Source organism: Dama dama, chromosome 12 (assembly GCF_033118175.1).
Source record: "Dama dama isolate Ldn47 chromosome 12, ASM3311817v1, whole genome shotgun sequence".
In the NCBI taxonomy this organism is placed as follows: domain Eukaryota; kingdom Metazoa; phylum Chordata; class Mammalia; order Artiodactyla; family Cervidae; genus Dama; species Dama dama.
Genome location: NC_083692.1, coordinates 75,525,337 through 75,542,826, shown reverse-complemented (window position 1 = coordinate 75,542,826; position 17,490 = coordinate 75,525,337). Strand labels below are relative to the sequence as shown.

General features: G+C 38.1%; 1 protein-coding gene and 1 long non-coding RNA gene across 12 annotated transcripts in view; one reads left to right on the top strand and one right to left on the bottom strand.

The window, feature by feature from the left end:
• HNRNPC (heterogeneous nuclear ribonucleoprotein C) overlaps positions 1-3,864 on the top strand; it is a 44,842-nt gene extending 40,978 nt beyond the window's left edge. For 9 of the 11 annotated variants that reach the window (XM_061157708.1, XM_061157707.1, XM_061157705.1 and 6 more), the window contains 4 exons: positions 2,142-2,302; positions 2,879-2,992; positions 3,235-3,395; positions 3,495-3,864. In XM_061157708.1, the coding sequence (XP_061013691.1) occupies positions 2,142-2,302; positions 2,879-2,992; positions 3,235-3,395; positions 3,495-3,578 (520 nt within the window). In that variant the 3' untranslated portion in view covers positions 3,579-3,864. The remainder of the gene's footprint in view (positions 1-2,141; positions 2,303-2,878; positions 2,993-3,234; positions 3,396-3,494) is intronic. The other 2 variants (XM_061157713.1, XM_061157710.1) reach the window with 1 other exon arrangement.
• The window catches only part of LOC133066534 (uncharacterized), a 31,803-nt gene that overhangs the window by 5,535 nt on the left and 8,778 nt on the right, over positions 1-17,490 (bottom strand). The gene's annotated exons all lie outside the window — the stretch shown is intronic.

Sequence of the window (17,490 nt, the reverse complement as noted above, 5' to 3'; positions counted from 1 at the left end):
TTTTCACATTGATGAGCTTTGGCATCTTATAAGGCATGGTCTACTTAAACTTCCTTGGAGGAATCTTTGTGAGGTTTTTGAGAGCCCATTTTTGCTTAAGCAGCAGTTAAGTTCTGTGACCCTAAAAGCCCTTCAGCATAACCAGATGATCTTTTAAAGTACATTTTTCTTCAGAGAACTAAAGTGTTTGACTTCCTTTGTGTTCATGATGCTATTACATAAATAAAAAATATACACTGTGTTTCTTCATTTTTGTTACAGCGATATATACCCTGGTAAGATGAAGTAGTATGGTTCAAAAAAGAAATTAAGTGCCTTAGAGCGTAAGGAATCTGGAATGGCTAGTTCATTGGTTTGGAGACTGATGCCAGTGAGTGAATGGGTTGGAAGGTAGGTTAGATCTCTAAATCTAACAGGGCTCAGGCATGAGCTGTTTCATGCCTAAAGGTGTGGTAACTCACTTTTTTACTCCCAGAAATTGTACAGAGTATCACAAAGGAAAGTAGCTTCTAAACACTGGTATTTTATAGTTTCTGGATCATTATGCTTTGGAAAATTTGGGGCCAAAAGACTAACAGCTTTATGTAAAAAAGGAAGAAAGTAGTTACAATAAAAAGTTACTAAGTAGCTCTTTTGGTAATTCCCATAAATGGATTAAAACTGACACACAGCTCAGTTAGTACTCTTCTACTGAGAAGAAACCTCTGCAGAAGCATGAGCCTATTTCTGAATCAGAATCTTAAACTTTCCTATTTCCTAGGATTCAGACTTCCTTATTGGACTTAAAACAAGGCATGACTGTTTTAAAAACTTACCAAGGGTTGATTCGTTGACACATGGGAAATCAGTAACTACTGTGTTTCAAGAGGAAGGGTATAGGGTGGTCAGTACTAAAATCTTTAGGATTAATAGTAAGTTATTCCCTCACTTACTTGGCAGTACACACATACTCTTAAATTAGGAAAATGTTCCTGTCATACCTACTTGGCTTGTTAAAACAGAATAGAAACATTTTTATATTGTTAAGGTTGAGCAGAAGAAAGAATTGTTTGTGAGACTGCAGAATCAATGTTCTCACTGCCAGGATTGGAGACTGTTACAAATTCAGAGAAAATTAGCCACTGATGAGGTGTATAAGAGGGAGATGCATCACATTATATATGGGTTTTAAAATTTCAACGCTTTGAAGTTAGGCAGGGGAACAGTTGAGGGATTGTTCTTGGCCTTGGAGTCAATAGCTAAAAAGGTTCAGAATTACTAGTTTTTTTCCTACTGGTATGTCTTAACTTATGCCCTATAGGCTTTTGTAAAAAGAACAACATGAAATAAAAACTTTCTGGAACTACTGTCCTTGTGGGAAGGTTTTTGTTGTATTTTTTTCTCTTTACAAATGTAAGCACCTGTGCCATGCCATCACTTTGGTATATCTTTAGCAGTCACAGGAATACTTACTTACTCAGTGGAAGCAGCAGTTGAAAAATCTGTAATTTTTGAGAGCTAAGTGTGTGCTGGGCATTGAATTTAGGCACTAGTGAATAGTGAACAAGATAGACAATATCCTCTGTTGGAGCTTTGAGTGGAGCTTATGCTAAATGTTGTTAGAATTGATAGTGGTATGTACACCCAGCTAACACATATGAAGTGCCTGTTTATATAGGCCAAAGGCAGTTAATCATGGAAGTTATATGGTTCAACCTAATATTACAAACTAGTGATAATTATTTGTATGCTTCTGTGGGTGAAAATGCCAGGGATTTAGCTAATAATAGCTCTGTTTGCAAAGTTGGTTCATTGCAGTCATTTGTGAGTACTTTATTTGCTTATAATATTGTAGTACATATATGAAAGGAATAAGATCAAAGGCTATTCATTGTAAAAAGTAAGGTTCTATCAGTAATGCCATTGTACACAGGAACCTTTATGTCCAGAGCTTAAGGCAACCATTGTATGTGTATGTTTGCAGTTGCAGTATTAAAAAGAATAAACTGGCCTTTTGAATGAAATTAACCTAGCAAAAAGAAGTGATTGCTAGATGATTGACAATAATATATCATTTTATAAGGATATAAAATGATTGTTGGAATTGTTGGAATCTTCCTGACTTAGTTGTGAAGAAATTCTGTTTTCCTTTTATCCAATAGAATGTACAGTTACCCAGCACGTGTTCCTCCTCCTCCTCCTATTGCTCGGGCTGTAGTGCCCTCAAAACGCCAGCGTGTATCAGGAAACACCTCACGAAGGGGCAAAAGTGGCTTCAATTCTAAAAGTGGACAGCGGGGATCTTCTTCTAAGTCCGGAAAGTGTAAGTATTATTACTGCAGCTTTCTGGTTCTGATATTTCTTATATGTTGAAATTCAGAGATCAGCTCAGTTAATAATAATAAAAACTTGTATAATGTTTGTACAAATAACTTTGTGTAATCAAATAATGGAAGATGAGAAAATGGTGATTAAGGGGCCAGCTCTAGGCAGCCTTCTGTCCTTAAGGCCTTCTTGGTAATTTGAAAAACTCATAAAACTCATTAGATTTTAAGGAGTTGCAACACCCATTCAGTGTATAAAAATAATGTTGCTAAAACTAGAAAATGCTTTAAAATAGAATTGAGGGTTTTTTTTTTTAAGCAGGCTTACAAAAGTAATAATGCTGCTGCTAAGGGAATAGATTCATTAGATTCAGTTTTCAGCTAATAATCAAAAGATCAGTGACACCCCGCCCACCCCACCCCATTACTAGGACAGTCTGGTATAGATAGGCTCCATTTTCTCTCCAAGGATCTCATGTTGACTACTGTTATATAGTCTAGAAGGGGAATGTGTTTGGTTATCTGGTAGCTTCTGGTACATTTGATTTAATCTAGGTTTTTGTTTTTATTAAAAGTGAAAGGAGATGACCTTCAGACCATTAAGAAGGAGTTAACCCAGATAAAACAAAAAGTGGATTCTTTACTGGAAAGCCTGGAAAAAATTGAAAAGGAGCAGAGCAAACAAGGAGGTAAGCGGTCCTGTCACTTGTTGGGTGTGAAGTAGAGCTAGTTACCTAAGCTAGTTGCAAGTATATGTTGAAATAGTGGGGTATAAAGCAACTGAATATGAAACTTGTGGCATTTGAATTGGGAAGGGCATTTTGTGGGAGGATTTAGATTTGTGCTGCAGTTCTATGATCTGTTAGTGGGGATTGTCTACATCCTGTGGACATTACTTGCCCCTAGACAGACTTGTCCTTCTCATCCCCAGTAGAGATGAAGAATGATAAGTCAGAAGAGGAGCAGAGCAGCAGCTCCCTGAAGAAAGATGAGACTAATGTGAAGATGGAGTCTGAGGGGGGTGCAGATGACTCTGCTGAGGAGGGGGACCTACTGGATGATGATGATAATGAAGATCGGGGGGATGACCAGGTGAAAACCACGGGAAAGGAAAGAAAGAGGTGGTGGAGGGGGGGTCAGGGACACATGGAGTGCCTCTAACTCCATCCTGTTTGTGTCTGTTTCTCACAGCTGGAGTTGATCAAGGATGATGAAAAAGAGGCTGAGGAAGGAGAGGATGACAGAGACAGCGCCAATGGCGAGGATGACTCTTAAGCACATAGCGGGGTTTAGAAATCTTGTCCCATTATTTCTTTACCTAGGCGCTTGTCTAAGATCAAAATTTTCACCAGATCCTCTCCCCTAGTATCTTCAGCACATGCTCACTGTTCTCCCCATCCTTGTCCTTCCCATGTTCATTAATTCATATTGCCCTGCGCCTAGTCCCATTTTCACTTCCTTTGACCCTCCTAGTAGTTACGTTAAGTCTTACCCTGTAATTTTTGCTTTTAATTTTGATACCTCTTTATGACTTAACAATAAAAAGGATGTATGGTTTTTATCAACTGTCTCCAAAATAATCTCTTGTTATACAGGGAGTACAGTTCTCTCCATTCATACGATAGTTGCTTCCCTAACTACAAAGGCAGTCTCATTAGTTGAGTAGAACCTGAGAGCAGCTTTGAGTTAGAGGTATGTGTGTTATACCCCACCTAAGAGTGCTGTGTGGGGCTGTTCAACACAAATGTAACAATGTATTTTTGTGAATGAGAGTTGGCATGTTAAATGCATCCTCTAGAAAAATAGTGTAATAGTCTTAAGATTTGTTTTCTAAAGTTGATACTGTGGGTTATTTTTGTGAACAGCCTGATGTTTGGGACCTTTTTTTCTCAAAATAAACAAGACCTTATTAAACCAGGAATTTGGAGAAAAAATAAATACCCTGATTTTTTTATTTTTGTATTTTATAATTGTTTACTTCAAATTCTTTGTTTCACAGCAGCCTTCACAAAACCCCTAGAATGTACTAGATATATTTATCTTTGAGTCATAATTATTATGCATACCAACATACGCTTCAACTTAGGTTTCATTGGGGTGGGTGCTGAATCACAGAGACAAGTACTCGGATTGAAGTGGAGATTTGTTTGCAAAAATGGCTTTTAAAGCCTAATGAAAAAGTTTGGGAACATCCTTAAGCCTTTTCGTCAGTGTTTCGTGATCCAATTGGCACCTTTTTTGAGATTTTTGTTGTGTGCTGAATTGTTTCATCCTTAAGTAGAAGAGGTTCAAATATGTCAAGAATGAAACAGCTGGAGAACGAAACTTGTCTTTTCTTCCATTTTGTTTTTTAATTGCTGTTTATAGCCCCAGTTAGCGAATGGATTCCGAGTCTGTGCCTGTCAGTTACAGACACTGACACTGCCCGAGTCAGTGTTTACTGAAAATTGTAGAGCTCTCTTTTCCTGGTCTTTTGTAGTCTGTTCCTTCCTACAAAACTACGAGGACAGTGTCACACATTTATTTTACTTTCAGTTAATTCAGTCCATTCAAGCTAATTATAGGCATGGCACTAATTAGCACCCAATCTTGGACTTATTAAACTGCTTTCAGGTTTGTGATGCTTGCCTTGTCCTGAAAGGCCCTTTTTATTCATGTTTCATGCTTCAGTTTTTCTGGCAGGAAGGACAAAAACATGGTTAGTTTGGGCTGTTAAAACTTATGCAAACCTTGGATTCCCCAGAAAGTTGCTACTGTTTCAAAGGCATTTATATACAACTTGGTAGGGACAGAAGTCATGTCCTATTTATAAAGGTTCCATAAATCATTTTATATAACAGGTGACAAAGTAGAATAGAAGGGAAAGGCTGAACTGTGGTCTGCCCTTGTATCTCATATCACTGTATACAAGTAGGTTTTGTTAGATACCTTGGTCAAAAATACTTCTAACTACCTTGTTTTATATGTTCTCATATGTTACACAAACTCAGAATTTAGCACACAACTGATGACAAGAAAATAAACTAGATCCTTAGAAGAAGGGTCAAATTTCTAGGTCAAAGTTCTAAGATGCTAATAAAAGCTGTTTTGAGATTGCTGGCCATCAGTATTTTAAAATACTGGACCACTTAGCCCAGGCATGAAAGTGTCTGTTTTTCATTCCATATGAAACCAAATATTGAAAACCTATGGAAAGCTCAATACAAAGTAAAATACAGTGTTGCATTTGCTTGGATATAAAATTTAGAATAATGGGTTTTCTCAGTATACCATGAAATCTAATACCCTTGAAGCTTTAGAGTACTTTTATTTAGAAATCAATTTTTAAAATGTACTTTTTCTGAGAACACATGGCTGGCCTGTGACCACACTGACTGACCATTGTTTAGTCGCTAAGTTGTGTCCACTTGGCGACCCCATGGACTGATCACTGATGAACTAATTTTATTTTCAGGAGAGAACCAGGACGCATCATTACTGACTATAACTTGGGAGAACGAAGGACTTAGCCACATTAGAAAGTTCTGTACAGTTGACCTTTTTATTTAATATGAGGAAAATTCAGCTGCACCAGTATAAAGTGGGGTTTGAATTTTGGGACCCTAGTTAAGATCACCTTGACCAAGAAAATGCATTTCAGTTGAATTCAGAGGGGTCAAAGAAAAAGGTAGTACCCTGATTACTTGTAGAAACTAGTTAACAGGAGTAAGCATGTGTGACAGAAATGAGGGTGATGAGTAAATCTTATATATAATAATGCAGAGTGGGGATACTAAGTAACTTTAAAGAGTCTCACTTGCTTTATCAGTGCTGTAACTCAAATAGAGAACAGGTATTTCTACTGTGATGTTTGAATAATAAGGGACATTATGTTGGAAGATATTTAGTGTTTGGAGAAACATTAAGGATAAAGTAAAAATTGGTCCAGTTAAACTGTAGAGAAAAGGCTGGGTATAGATGGCTACCTGACTGGAATGGCAGAATTCTAGATGTTTAGAGACGAGATTAAATTAGGGGATTTCGAAGGTTCCAAGTTATTCTAATTTTTATTAATCAAATTAATCAAGGAGAAAGCCTCAAAACAGTAGCTGGTTGTGTCAGTAACTTTCAAGTTTATAAAAAAAATTGTAGAACCCCAGTTATGAAAAGCAGGACCTATTTAGAGAGTGTTAATTAAAAGTCCTATTGTGAGCTAGAGTGGGACTCTCCCCCACCACTTGAATTAAAACTACAAGGCAGGTTAGGAAGAGAGAAGGGATAATGTAATGAGGAATATGCCAAAAAGACAAAACAAGTTAATGGGAAGGAGTTGTAACCTAAGACATACAGGGAATAAGAAGCTGCTGCCAAAAAAAAAAAAAAGCACAGTCCACTGGAATTTTCTGAGATGATGGAAATGTTTCATCATGCATTGACCAATATGGTAGCCTTGTGAGTGAGCCTTTGAAATGTGACTAATGTGGGGAATTCCCTGGCGGTCCGGTGGTTAGGATTCTGGGCTTTTACTGCCAAGGACCTGGGTTCGATCCCGAGTTTGAGAACTAAGGTCCCACAAGCTGTGCAGCCTCATCCCCCAAAATGTGAGGAGTTGGATTTTCATTTTAACTTGAGTAGTCACATGTACTATGTGACTGCCTTCTTGGGTAGTATTAGAGAATATTGAGCAGTGTTTAAACAAGTAATAGATAACTGATTACTAACTCAAACTTACATGAACAAATACAATTGTTTCCAAGATGTTCCATGTCTGGAGTTGAAAATTACTTATTACTGAGCCCCAGGCACTAACATTGAAGACTTCCCTAGAACACTGAACATTACCTAGAACATCCCGTGACCCTAAATTGAATATTTCCCTAGCATAAGGACATCTACAACCGCAAGCCTACTCTGTTGTGTAATCCACTCTTTTGGAAAAAATCCACCGTTCTTCCCATCTGTCCACCGAGTACTGGAGTGGTTCATGGACCTAATCGTTGGAAAAGTGCATTGTTGAAAAGTGCCAGGTTAAGAGCTGAATAATTTGTAAAGATTCTTTGTTAGGATAGAACAGTGACTGCATTCTTTGACCCAGTTCCTTGAGGCTGTGTGTGTGATTCATGAGAAGCGCCTGGCTGTACCATTGCAGGAATGTCCAAAGAAAAGTCTCTCCCAAAAGGACTTATTAATGTGGAGGGAGTTGATGACACAGATTGACCCAGACAAGCCCCAATAATGAATTGATGGTGTGACTATGAGACATGTTGGGGGTAGGAGGAAAGTGAACCTGTTGATTTCCAGCTTGGTCCTTGGTTAACAGCTTTACTAGTTTCCATCCAGACTTAGAAGTCTTATATTGGACTTTGATGTATGGACATTTTTTGGGTTTAGGGTTTTTTTTGGCCTGTTTTCTCCCTGCCTTGAAGGATACTTGCTCCTTCAAGCAGAGTTAACAAGGTCATACTTCAAACACCCTGTTAGTCTTTCTGGGAGAAGTCAGCCTAACCAGAGAGCTTGTAGTGGACCAGGTGGTCTGCTGAATAGCAGGCTAGAGCCAGCTGCCAGCCCAGCCTCACCCACAAAATTTCCCTGCTTGGAACCTGTGTTTTACTTTTTGTTAGTTTCCTGATCCAGCCAAACCTGACCTTTCCTCAAAATTTTATACGCACTCTTCACAAAAGTTGTTGGGTAGCAGCAACTAGGTCATTCTCAGAAGTTGCTGGGGTTTAGTTGCCAGGAAGTTGTCTGCATAACTGCAGAAAATCCTGTGGTGGCCTGTACTGTCCTTTCCAGGTGGCCCATGTTGGACTGACCTTCCAACTACAGGTGTTTCAGCCCTGCCTTGGGCAGAGTAACCGCCTTTGACAGCATCCTCACTTTGTTTTCTCATGACACTTTGGGAGATGGACGACCTCAGTGTTCGCTGTCAGTGTTTGCATTCTGTCTTAACCTGGGCATACAAACTTGATCCATCCTGGTGGGGCCTGCACCTACCTGGGTACATACCCAGGGCCCTGCTGCCTCCCCTCCACCTGGGATCAGGCACATGGCAGCACACCCCTGCAGTTGTGCTTTCTTGTCCAGTGTCCACCTGAGTAAGTATGGACATCTTCCTTCGAAATACTAACACCCCCAGCAGAGTTCTGCACTTCAAGGATTCTGCAGTCTTCACACAAGGGACTCGAAGGTTTGTTTTCCATAAATCTGCAGAACTTGGAAAGCTCTGTCTTAGCTTTGGTGTATCTGGAGTCATTTTTCAACTTTTCCCACCAAGACGGCAGCCTCCTGCCTGTCTTCTGTACACTTGGTTTTCATTTTGCCTCCCTTGGAATGCCCTTGGGTGTTTTTTCATCATTCGTTCCCTAGCCATGTTCTCCCCCTGCTCTCTTTTTTGGCAGTTTTGTGGCAATCTTCAGTTGTTTTCCTTAAGCAGTATTGACACCTATCAGTTTCAGAATATCCTGGCACAATTCAGTTGCAACATGGGCACACCTTTTTTTGTAAGAAGTGTGCTAGTGAAACATCAACCAAGGTTAACCACACATGTACATTTGCATCTAGCTCATGTAAACACATAATTATTTGCTGTTTAGAAATAAAGATGATACACCATATATTAATAGCTGGTGTTAAAGCCCATGTGCCTTCTAAACAACTGTTGTGTTTTTTTCTCGAAATCTTGACTGCCGTCATCCCAGGCCAGGCTACCGTCACCCTTCTCCTGGCTTGCTCAGTACCCTCGTGTATAACCATACCCACTGTGATCTTTTTCTAGTCCACTTAACTACACACCAATCACAGTAGTGTTTTCAAAATAAAATGATGGCACTTTTCAGCTTGAACCCCCCTGGCCTTACTTGCCCTTAGGATAATGACAAAACTTCTTAACAAAGTGTTTAGTTTAGTCACTTAGTCATGTCCTGCTCTTTGTGACCCCATGGACTGCAGTATGCCAGGCTTCCCTGTCCATCATCTACTCCCAGAGCTTGCTCAAACTCCTATTGAGTCAGTGATGCCATCCAACCGTCTCATCTGTCATCCCCTTCTGTCTTCAGTCTTTCCCAGAGTCAGGGTCTTTCCCAGTGAACCAGTTCTTCACATCAGGTGGCCAGAGTATTGAAGCTTCAGCATCAGTCCTTCCACTGAATATTCTGGACTGATTTCCTTTAGGATTGACTGGTTTGATCACCTTGCTGTCCAAGGGACTCTCAAGAGTCTTCTCCAGCACCACAGTTCAAAAGCATCAATGGTCTAACCTTGCCTGTCTGTCCAGCTGCTCCACCATATGCTCCTGGTCTTGTCTTTTTCAACCATATGGAACTTCTCTTTGTCCCCCCTACTCCCCATGCTCTTCTCCCTCCACCTTTACTCGTTTGTCCAGTTACCTTCTGTTCATCCTTCGAATTTAGCTCAGGTGTCACTCCAGGAATCCTCCCTACCTTTCCTAAGTAGACCAGTAGGCTCTCAGAACCAGGAATCTTTGTAGCACTGATTACACAACTTGTATGATTATTTGATTAATAAGTTTTAGAGCTGAAACAATAAAAGCAGGAACCACATCTATTAATGCTCACCAATATATCCCAAGTGCTTAACAGTATCTGACACAAAAAGACATGTTTGATGTATGAATGAAGAAAGGAAGAAATGAAGGAGTTAGCCTAGTGTAAGGCAGTCTTAAAAACAGGCAGCAGGAATGCCAAGCAAGGCTGAAGAACTGACTTCACAGCACACCTGGAAGAATGTTGTAATGCCTATGCCTGTCTCAAGGAGGTGCTTTCCTAACAGGTGAACTTCAGTGATTTTGCTTGCACCATTTCACAGTCCTCTCCCAATGTCAGCCACTAACAAGTCCCGTAATAATCGATCTGATGCCGAGAATGAGAGAGAAAGGACATTATCCAGAAAGATGGATGTACCCATTGCAATTAACCTGTCTTTGAATAAAGTCCAGTTTTTCTTACATGGCCCACTCTCACCTTAGTAAGCTGCTCTCCTACTCTTCAACACCTGCATTCTTTAATTTTTTAAAGTGTATACATACACACACACACACTATAAGGTGCATACATTTTAAGCATATAGCTTGACTGTTGGTAAAGTGAACATGCCTGTTTAAATACCACCCTGATCAGGATATGGAATGATATCAGTACCCCAGAAACCTTCATGCCCCCTCCAGTCATTACACCACTAGGTAACCACTATTCTGACTTCTGTCACCATTAGATAGGTTTTGTCTCTTTTTGAAGAATGTATGGATGGAATAGTATTATGGAAGTTTGGGCTTCCCCAAGAAAACACTTGGATGCAGTAGTTTATTGAGGGATTGATCCTGGGAGACAGGAGTAATGAAGTGGGGAGAGTTAGTTAAGGAAAAGCCAATATAAAGGTGTGTTATTGAGACAACATTGTAATGCTTTCCAGAATTGTCTGAGAAGTGGGAAAATAGAGGCTGGAATACGCTGACTCCTGTTCCCCATTAACTTACATGATTCTGGGCTATAATCAATCTTAATAGGCTCCAGCAGCACTGAAGGACATTTGAACTATTTTCAGTTTGAGATGGTACTGTTATGAATATTCCTAAACCTGTCTTTGGAGAACACATATGTACACATTTCTGTAGGGTATATAATTGGGTGGAATTTGGGGGTCATATAATATGTGTATATTTAGCTTTAGTAGATACTGCAAAACACTTTTCCCAAAGTTATTATACTAATACATATTCTTACTAACTGTAAATGAAATTTTCAATTGTCCACATCCTTGCCAACACTTGATATTGTTAGTCCTCTTAATTTTAGGTTTTTTAATGAGTATGTAGTGGTATCTCACTTTGTGTTTCCTTTTGGTAAACTTTTTATTGTATAATTAACATAGAAAAGTTCACAAATCGTGTGTAGCTGTTAACTTTTCTCACACTGAATACACACAATAGCTAGAAGTCAAGAACTGGAAAATCACCAGCATTATAGCCCCATGCATGCATGCCCTCTTCTCATCACTATACCACCATCCCAGGAGCATACTATCCTGACACCATAGATTCTTTCTGCCTGATTTTGAACTGCAAACAAATGATATAATATGTAGTTTTTTGTGTCTGGCTTTTTGATTAACATCGTGTGCAATTCATCTCTATTGTTGCATGTTCACACTGTTGTAGACTATTATGCTGTAAAAATATACTGCAATTTATTCATTCTGTGAATAGGTATTTGTACTGTTTTTGATTTTGGATGTTATGAATAAAGCTGCTATGAACATTCTAGAGCATGTCTTCTTGAACACATGTATCTATTTCTTCTGGCTATGAAACTAAGAATGAAGTTACTGGGATAACGAGTATTCTCTGGCTGATTCATGTCAATATATGACAAAACCCACTACAATATTGTAAAGTAATTAGCCTCCAACTAATAAAAATAAATGAAAAAAAAAAAGTATTCTCCATACCCTTGCTTACCTGCTATATTCTCTTTCTAATTTTAAAGATGCCTAGTGGCATCACATTAAGTTTTTCTTTTATAAAAAATAAGATGTCAATGTTTGATTTACAGGAAAGTTGCAAAGATGTACAGAGAACTCCTTGTGTATCTCTCATCCCTAATTAAGTTTCTCTTAATGTTAACATCTTAACACTACCATGGCACATTTGTCAAAAATAAGAAGCCAATACTGGCATATTACTGTTAAACTCCAGACCTTATTCAGATTTTACCAGTTCTTCCCTGTATATGTGTGTGTTTCTGCACAGTTTTGTCACATGCATAAGTTCACGTAACCACCACCACAATCAGTATTATAAAGAGCTGTCCCATTACCACAAAGGAACACCTGTACTATTTATTACTCCATTGTGTGCTCCCCCATCCTCCCACTACCATCCCTAACCTGTGGAAACCACTAACCTGTTCATCACCATAATTTTAAAATTTCAAGAAGTTATATAAATAGCATCAGACAGTATGGAGATTTTTGAGTATGGCTCCTCCCCACCCCAACAGCAAGATGCCCTTGAATTTCATCTGAGTTGGTACATATATTGATAGTTTGTTCCTGTTTATTGCTGTGGGTATTCAAGTTTGTTAATTGTTCATCTGGCCAAGGACAATCTGGGATGTTTCCAGTTTGGAGCTATTACAAACAGAGCTGCTATGAATAACTGTGTATCAGTTTTTGTGGACATTTTGTGGTGATTGGTGAGTAGTATGTGCATGTTTATTTTTATTAAAAACTGCCAAACTATTTACCAGAGATGCTGTATTATTTTACATTCCCATGGACAATGTGTGAGACATCCAGTTTCTCCACATTCTTGCCAGGATTTGGGATTGTCACTTATATTTTCACTTTTCTAATAGGTTTGTAGTGGTTTTCTGGTTTTGTTTGCTTGTTTGTATTTCCCTAGTAGCTAATGGTGTTGACCATCTTTTCATGTGCTTATCTGTTATCCATACATCCCTCTTTGGCAAAATAGCCATTCATGTTTTTATCAATTTTATCATTGGATTTTTTAAACTGCTAAGTTTTGAGAGTTCTTTATATTTTCTAGCTACATGTCCTTCATTTAGATGGCTTGCAAATGTTTCCCCCCAGTCTGTAGCTTGGCTTTTCATCTTCTTAACAGAGACTTCATGGAACAAAAGTTTTAAATTTTGGGGAAGTCCAGTAATCAGTTCTTTTTCTTTTATGATCATGCTTTTAGTGTCATTTCTAAGAATTCTTTACCAGGACTTGGGCCCTGCCAATTTTCTATGTTTTTCTCTTAAAAATTTTAAGAATTTTAGCTTTTATGTTAAATCTATGATTCATTTAAGGTTATTTTTTGTATAAGATGAGAGATTTAAACTGAAGGATGTTCTTTTTTTTTTTTTTTTACGACCATGGTTATTCAATTATTCCAACACCGTTTATTGAAAAGAATACCTTCCTCCACTGAAATGCTCCTGCACTTTTGGCAAAAATGAATTGAGCATAGTTGTATGGGTCTATTTCTAGGTTCTCTCTTTTGTTCCATTGTTCAATGTATTAATCTATTTGTCCATATCATACTTTTTTAACTGCAGCTATATAGCAAGTCTTAAAATCGGGTAGAATGTTTCTTTCCACTTTACTATTTTATGTTTTCAAACTTGTTTTAGTTATTTCCTTTGCATTTCCATATGCATTTTAGAATACGTTGGTATGTTAAAAATCTTACTTGGATTATGATAGGAAATGTACTAAATCTATAGATCAATTTAGGAGAATTGATGGCTTTAATCAATGTTGAGTCCTTTAATCCATGAACATGGTATGACTTTCCCTTTGTTTAGGTCTTTTCATCAGGGTTTTGTAGTGTTATCTTGATCTTGCATCATCTTGTAACCTTATTGAACTCTTATTCTAGTAGTTTCAGGTTTTTAATAGATTCATTGGGAAATGAATTTTCTCAGTGCATTGAGAATTTTGTAGATTCATCTCCAAGATAGCCATGCCATCTGCAAATATGAATTTTCTTCCTTTCCAATACATATGATTTTTGTTTTCTTTCATTCTTGTACTGGCTAGGATTTCTAGTACTATGATGCATAAGGGTGGTAAGACCAGACATCCTTGCTTTGTTCCCAGCTTTGGGGGGAAAATACTCACTCTTTTACCATAGGTATGATGTTAGCCATAGATTTTTCACACATACTCTTTATCTGGTTGAGATAACTTCTGTTTATTCCTAACTTAGAATATTTTTTCATGAATGAGCATTGAATTTTGTAGATTTCCTTGGGTAGTATGGTCTTTTTTTTTTTTTTTTCTTTTTGGCTGTGCCACACAACTTTATTTAGTTTCCTGGCCAAGGATTGACTTGTGCCCCATGGAGTGGAAGCATGAAGTCCCAACCACTGGGTCACCAGAGAATTCCTGGTAATACGGTCATTTAAAAAATATTGATCCTTCCAATCCAAGAACATGGTCTATCTTTCCATCTGTTTGTGTCATCTTTATTTTCTTTCATCACCATTTTACAGTTTTCAGAGTACAGGTCTCCTGCCTCCTTATGTAGACTTATTCCTATGTATAATGGATAAACTTTTGTTTATCCATCTATTTAATGGACACTGAGTTGCCTCTACCTATTGACTGTTGTGAATATTGCTGCTATGAACACAATGTACAAATATCTATTCAAGTTTCTGCTTTCACTTTTTGGCTGTGTACTTTGAAGTAGAATTTCTGGATCATATGCAAATTCTATTTAATTTTCTGAGGTGTTTGTCACACCATTTTATACAGTGGTCACACCATTAATTTTCTGGTCACACCACATGGCTTGTGGGATCTTAGTTCCCCAACCAGAGATCAAACCCAGGCCCCTGGCAGTGAGAGCACCAAATTCTAACCACTTAACTGCCGGGGAATTACCTTGGCTGCACCATTTTAAAGTCCTACCAGCAATGCCAAATGTTCAAATTTCTCCACATCCTCCCCAATACTTGTAATTTTTTTCTTTTTTTGATAATAGCCATCCTAGTAAATGTGAAGTGGTATCTCAATGTGGTTTTGATTTGCATTTCCCTAATGATTAATGATGGTAAACATTTTGGCTGTGTTTATTGACCCAATTTTATATGTTCCTTGGAGTAATGTCTATTCAAATCCATTATTTATTTATGGCTGTGCTGGGTCTTGTCGTGAGTGGGGGCTTCTCTTTGATGTGGTATGTGGGCTTCTCATTGTAGTGGCTTCTCCTGTTGCAGGGCACAGGCTCTAGGTGTGTAGGCTTCAGGAGCTGACTTGGGCTCAGAAGTTGTGGTGCACGAGCTTAGTTGCCTCATGGCATGTGAGATCTTCCTGGACCGGGGATTGAACTCATATCCCCTGCACTGGCAGGCGGATTCTTTAATACTGGACCACCAGCGAAGTCCCTTTTGCCCATTTTTTAATCCAGTTGTTTCATTTTTGTTGGGTTAAAGAAGTCCTTTATGAATTCTGGATATCAGTTCCTCACGAATTACATGATATTCAAATATTTCCTTTCATTCTGTGGGCTGTGTTTTCATTCTGTTAATTTTCTATCAAAGTGAAAATTGCTCAGCCGTGTCTGACTTTTTACCCCATGGACTATACAATCCATGAAATTCTCCAGGCCAGAATACTGGGATGGGTAGCCTCTCCCTTCTCCAGGGGATCTTCCCAACCCAGGGATGGAACCTGGTCTCCCACATTGCAGGTGGATTCTTTACCAGCTGAGCTACAAGGGAAGTCCTAATTTTCTAGAGTGTCTTTTTTTAAAATTTATTTATTGTTCAGTTGAAGGATAATTGCTTTACAAAATTTTGTTGTTTTCTGTCAAACATCAACCTGAATCAGCCATAGTTATACATATGTCCCCTCCCTCTTGAAGCTCCCTCCCATCTCCCTCCCCACCCCACTCTTCTAGGTTGATACAGAGCCCCTGTTTGAGTTTCTTGAGTCATATAGCAAATTCCCATTGGCTATCTATTTTACACATGGTAATGTAAGTTTCCATGTTACTCTCTCCATACATCCCAACCCTCTCCTCCCCTTTTCCCCATGTCCATAAGTTTGTTCTCTGTCTGTTTCTCCATTGCTGCCTGGCAAATAAATTCATTGATACCATTCTTCTAGATTCCGCACATATGCATTAGTATACGATATTTATCTTTCTCTTTCTGATTGAAACTTCACTCTGTATAATAGGCTCTAGGTTCATCCACCTCATTAGAACTGACTCAAATGCATTCCTTTTTATGGCTGAGTAATATTCCATTGTGTATAGGTACCACAACTTCTTTATCCATTCATCTGTTGATGGACATCTAGGTTGCTTCCATGTTCTAGCTATTGTAAATAGTGCTACATTGAACAATGGGTTACATGTATCTTTTTCAATTTTGGTTTCCTCAGGATATATTCCAAGGAGTGGGATTTCTGGGTCATATGGTGGTTTTATTCCTAGTTTTTTAAGGACTCCCCATACAGTCTTCCATAGTGACTGTATCAATTTACATTCCCATCAACAGTGCAAGACGGTTCCCTTTCTCCTCACCCTCTCCAGCATTTATTGTTTGTAGATTTTTTGATGATGGCTATTCTGACTGCTATGAGGTGCTATCTCATTGCAGTTTTGATTTGTATTTCTCTAATAATGAGCAATGTTGAGCATCTTTTCATGTGTTTGTTAGCCATCTGCATGTCTTCTTTGGAGAAATGTCTGTTTAGGTCTTTTCCCCACTTTTTGACTGGGTTGTTTGTTTTTCTGGTATTAACTTGCATGAGTTGCTTGTATATTTTAGAGATTAATCCTTTGTCAGTTGTTTCATTTGCTATTTTCTCCCATTCTGAGGGTTGTCTTCTCACCTTGCTTATAATTTCCTTTGCTGTGCAAAAGCTCTTAAGTTTAATTAGGTCCCACTTGTTTATTTTTGTTTTTATTTCCATTACTCTAGGAGGTGGGTCATAGAAGATCCTGCTTTGATTTATGTCATCAAGTGTTCTACCTATGTTTTCCTCTAAGTGTAGTGTTTTAGATATTGCTTAGATATTACATTATACATAAAAGACTGATCACAGTCTACTATTTTTACTTTACCATTTTGAGCAAAATTTTGAAAACTGCCTTATTTAGATCCCTTTACCATGCTCCTTCATCATACAGTTGTCTTAAATATTTCCTTTACCTACATAGAGAACCACAACAGACAATTTTGTTTTTGCTTCAACCATCAAACAGAATTTTTTTTTTTTAGAATTTTTTTTTTTTTAATTCAAGAGGAGGATAGTGTATTATGTTTAGTCATATTTTTACTTTTTTCATTGTCTTTTTCTTCATTACAAATGTTCCAAGATCAAGATCCTTTTTCAAAGATCTTGCTTTGTGCTTAGGTTGGTTGACAAAAATTCTTAGTTTTCCTTCATTTGAAAATGTCTATTTAATTTTCCTTCTTGAAGGCTATTTTCTCTGGATAAAGAATTCAAGTTTCACCATTCTTCCAGCACTTGAAGTGTACCACTTCTTTCTGGCCTCCATGATTTCTCATGAGAAATCTAACATTTGAATTCTTATTCCCCTGTAGGTCATGCATTTTTTCTCTCTGGGTGCTTTCAGGATGTTTTCTTCTTTATTGGTTTACAGACGTTTGATTATGATGTTCTGGGTATGATTTTTCTTTGGGTTCATCTTCTTAGGAATTATATGCTA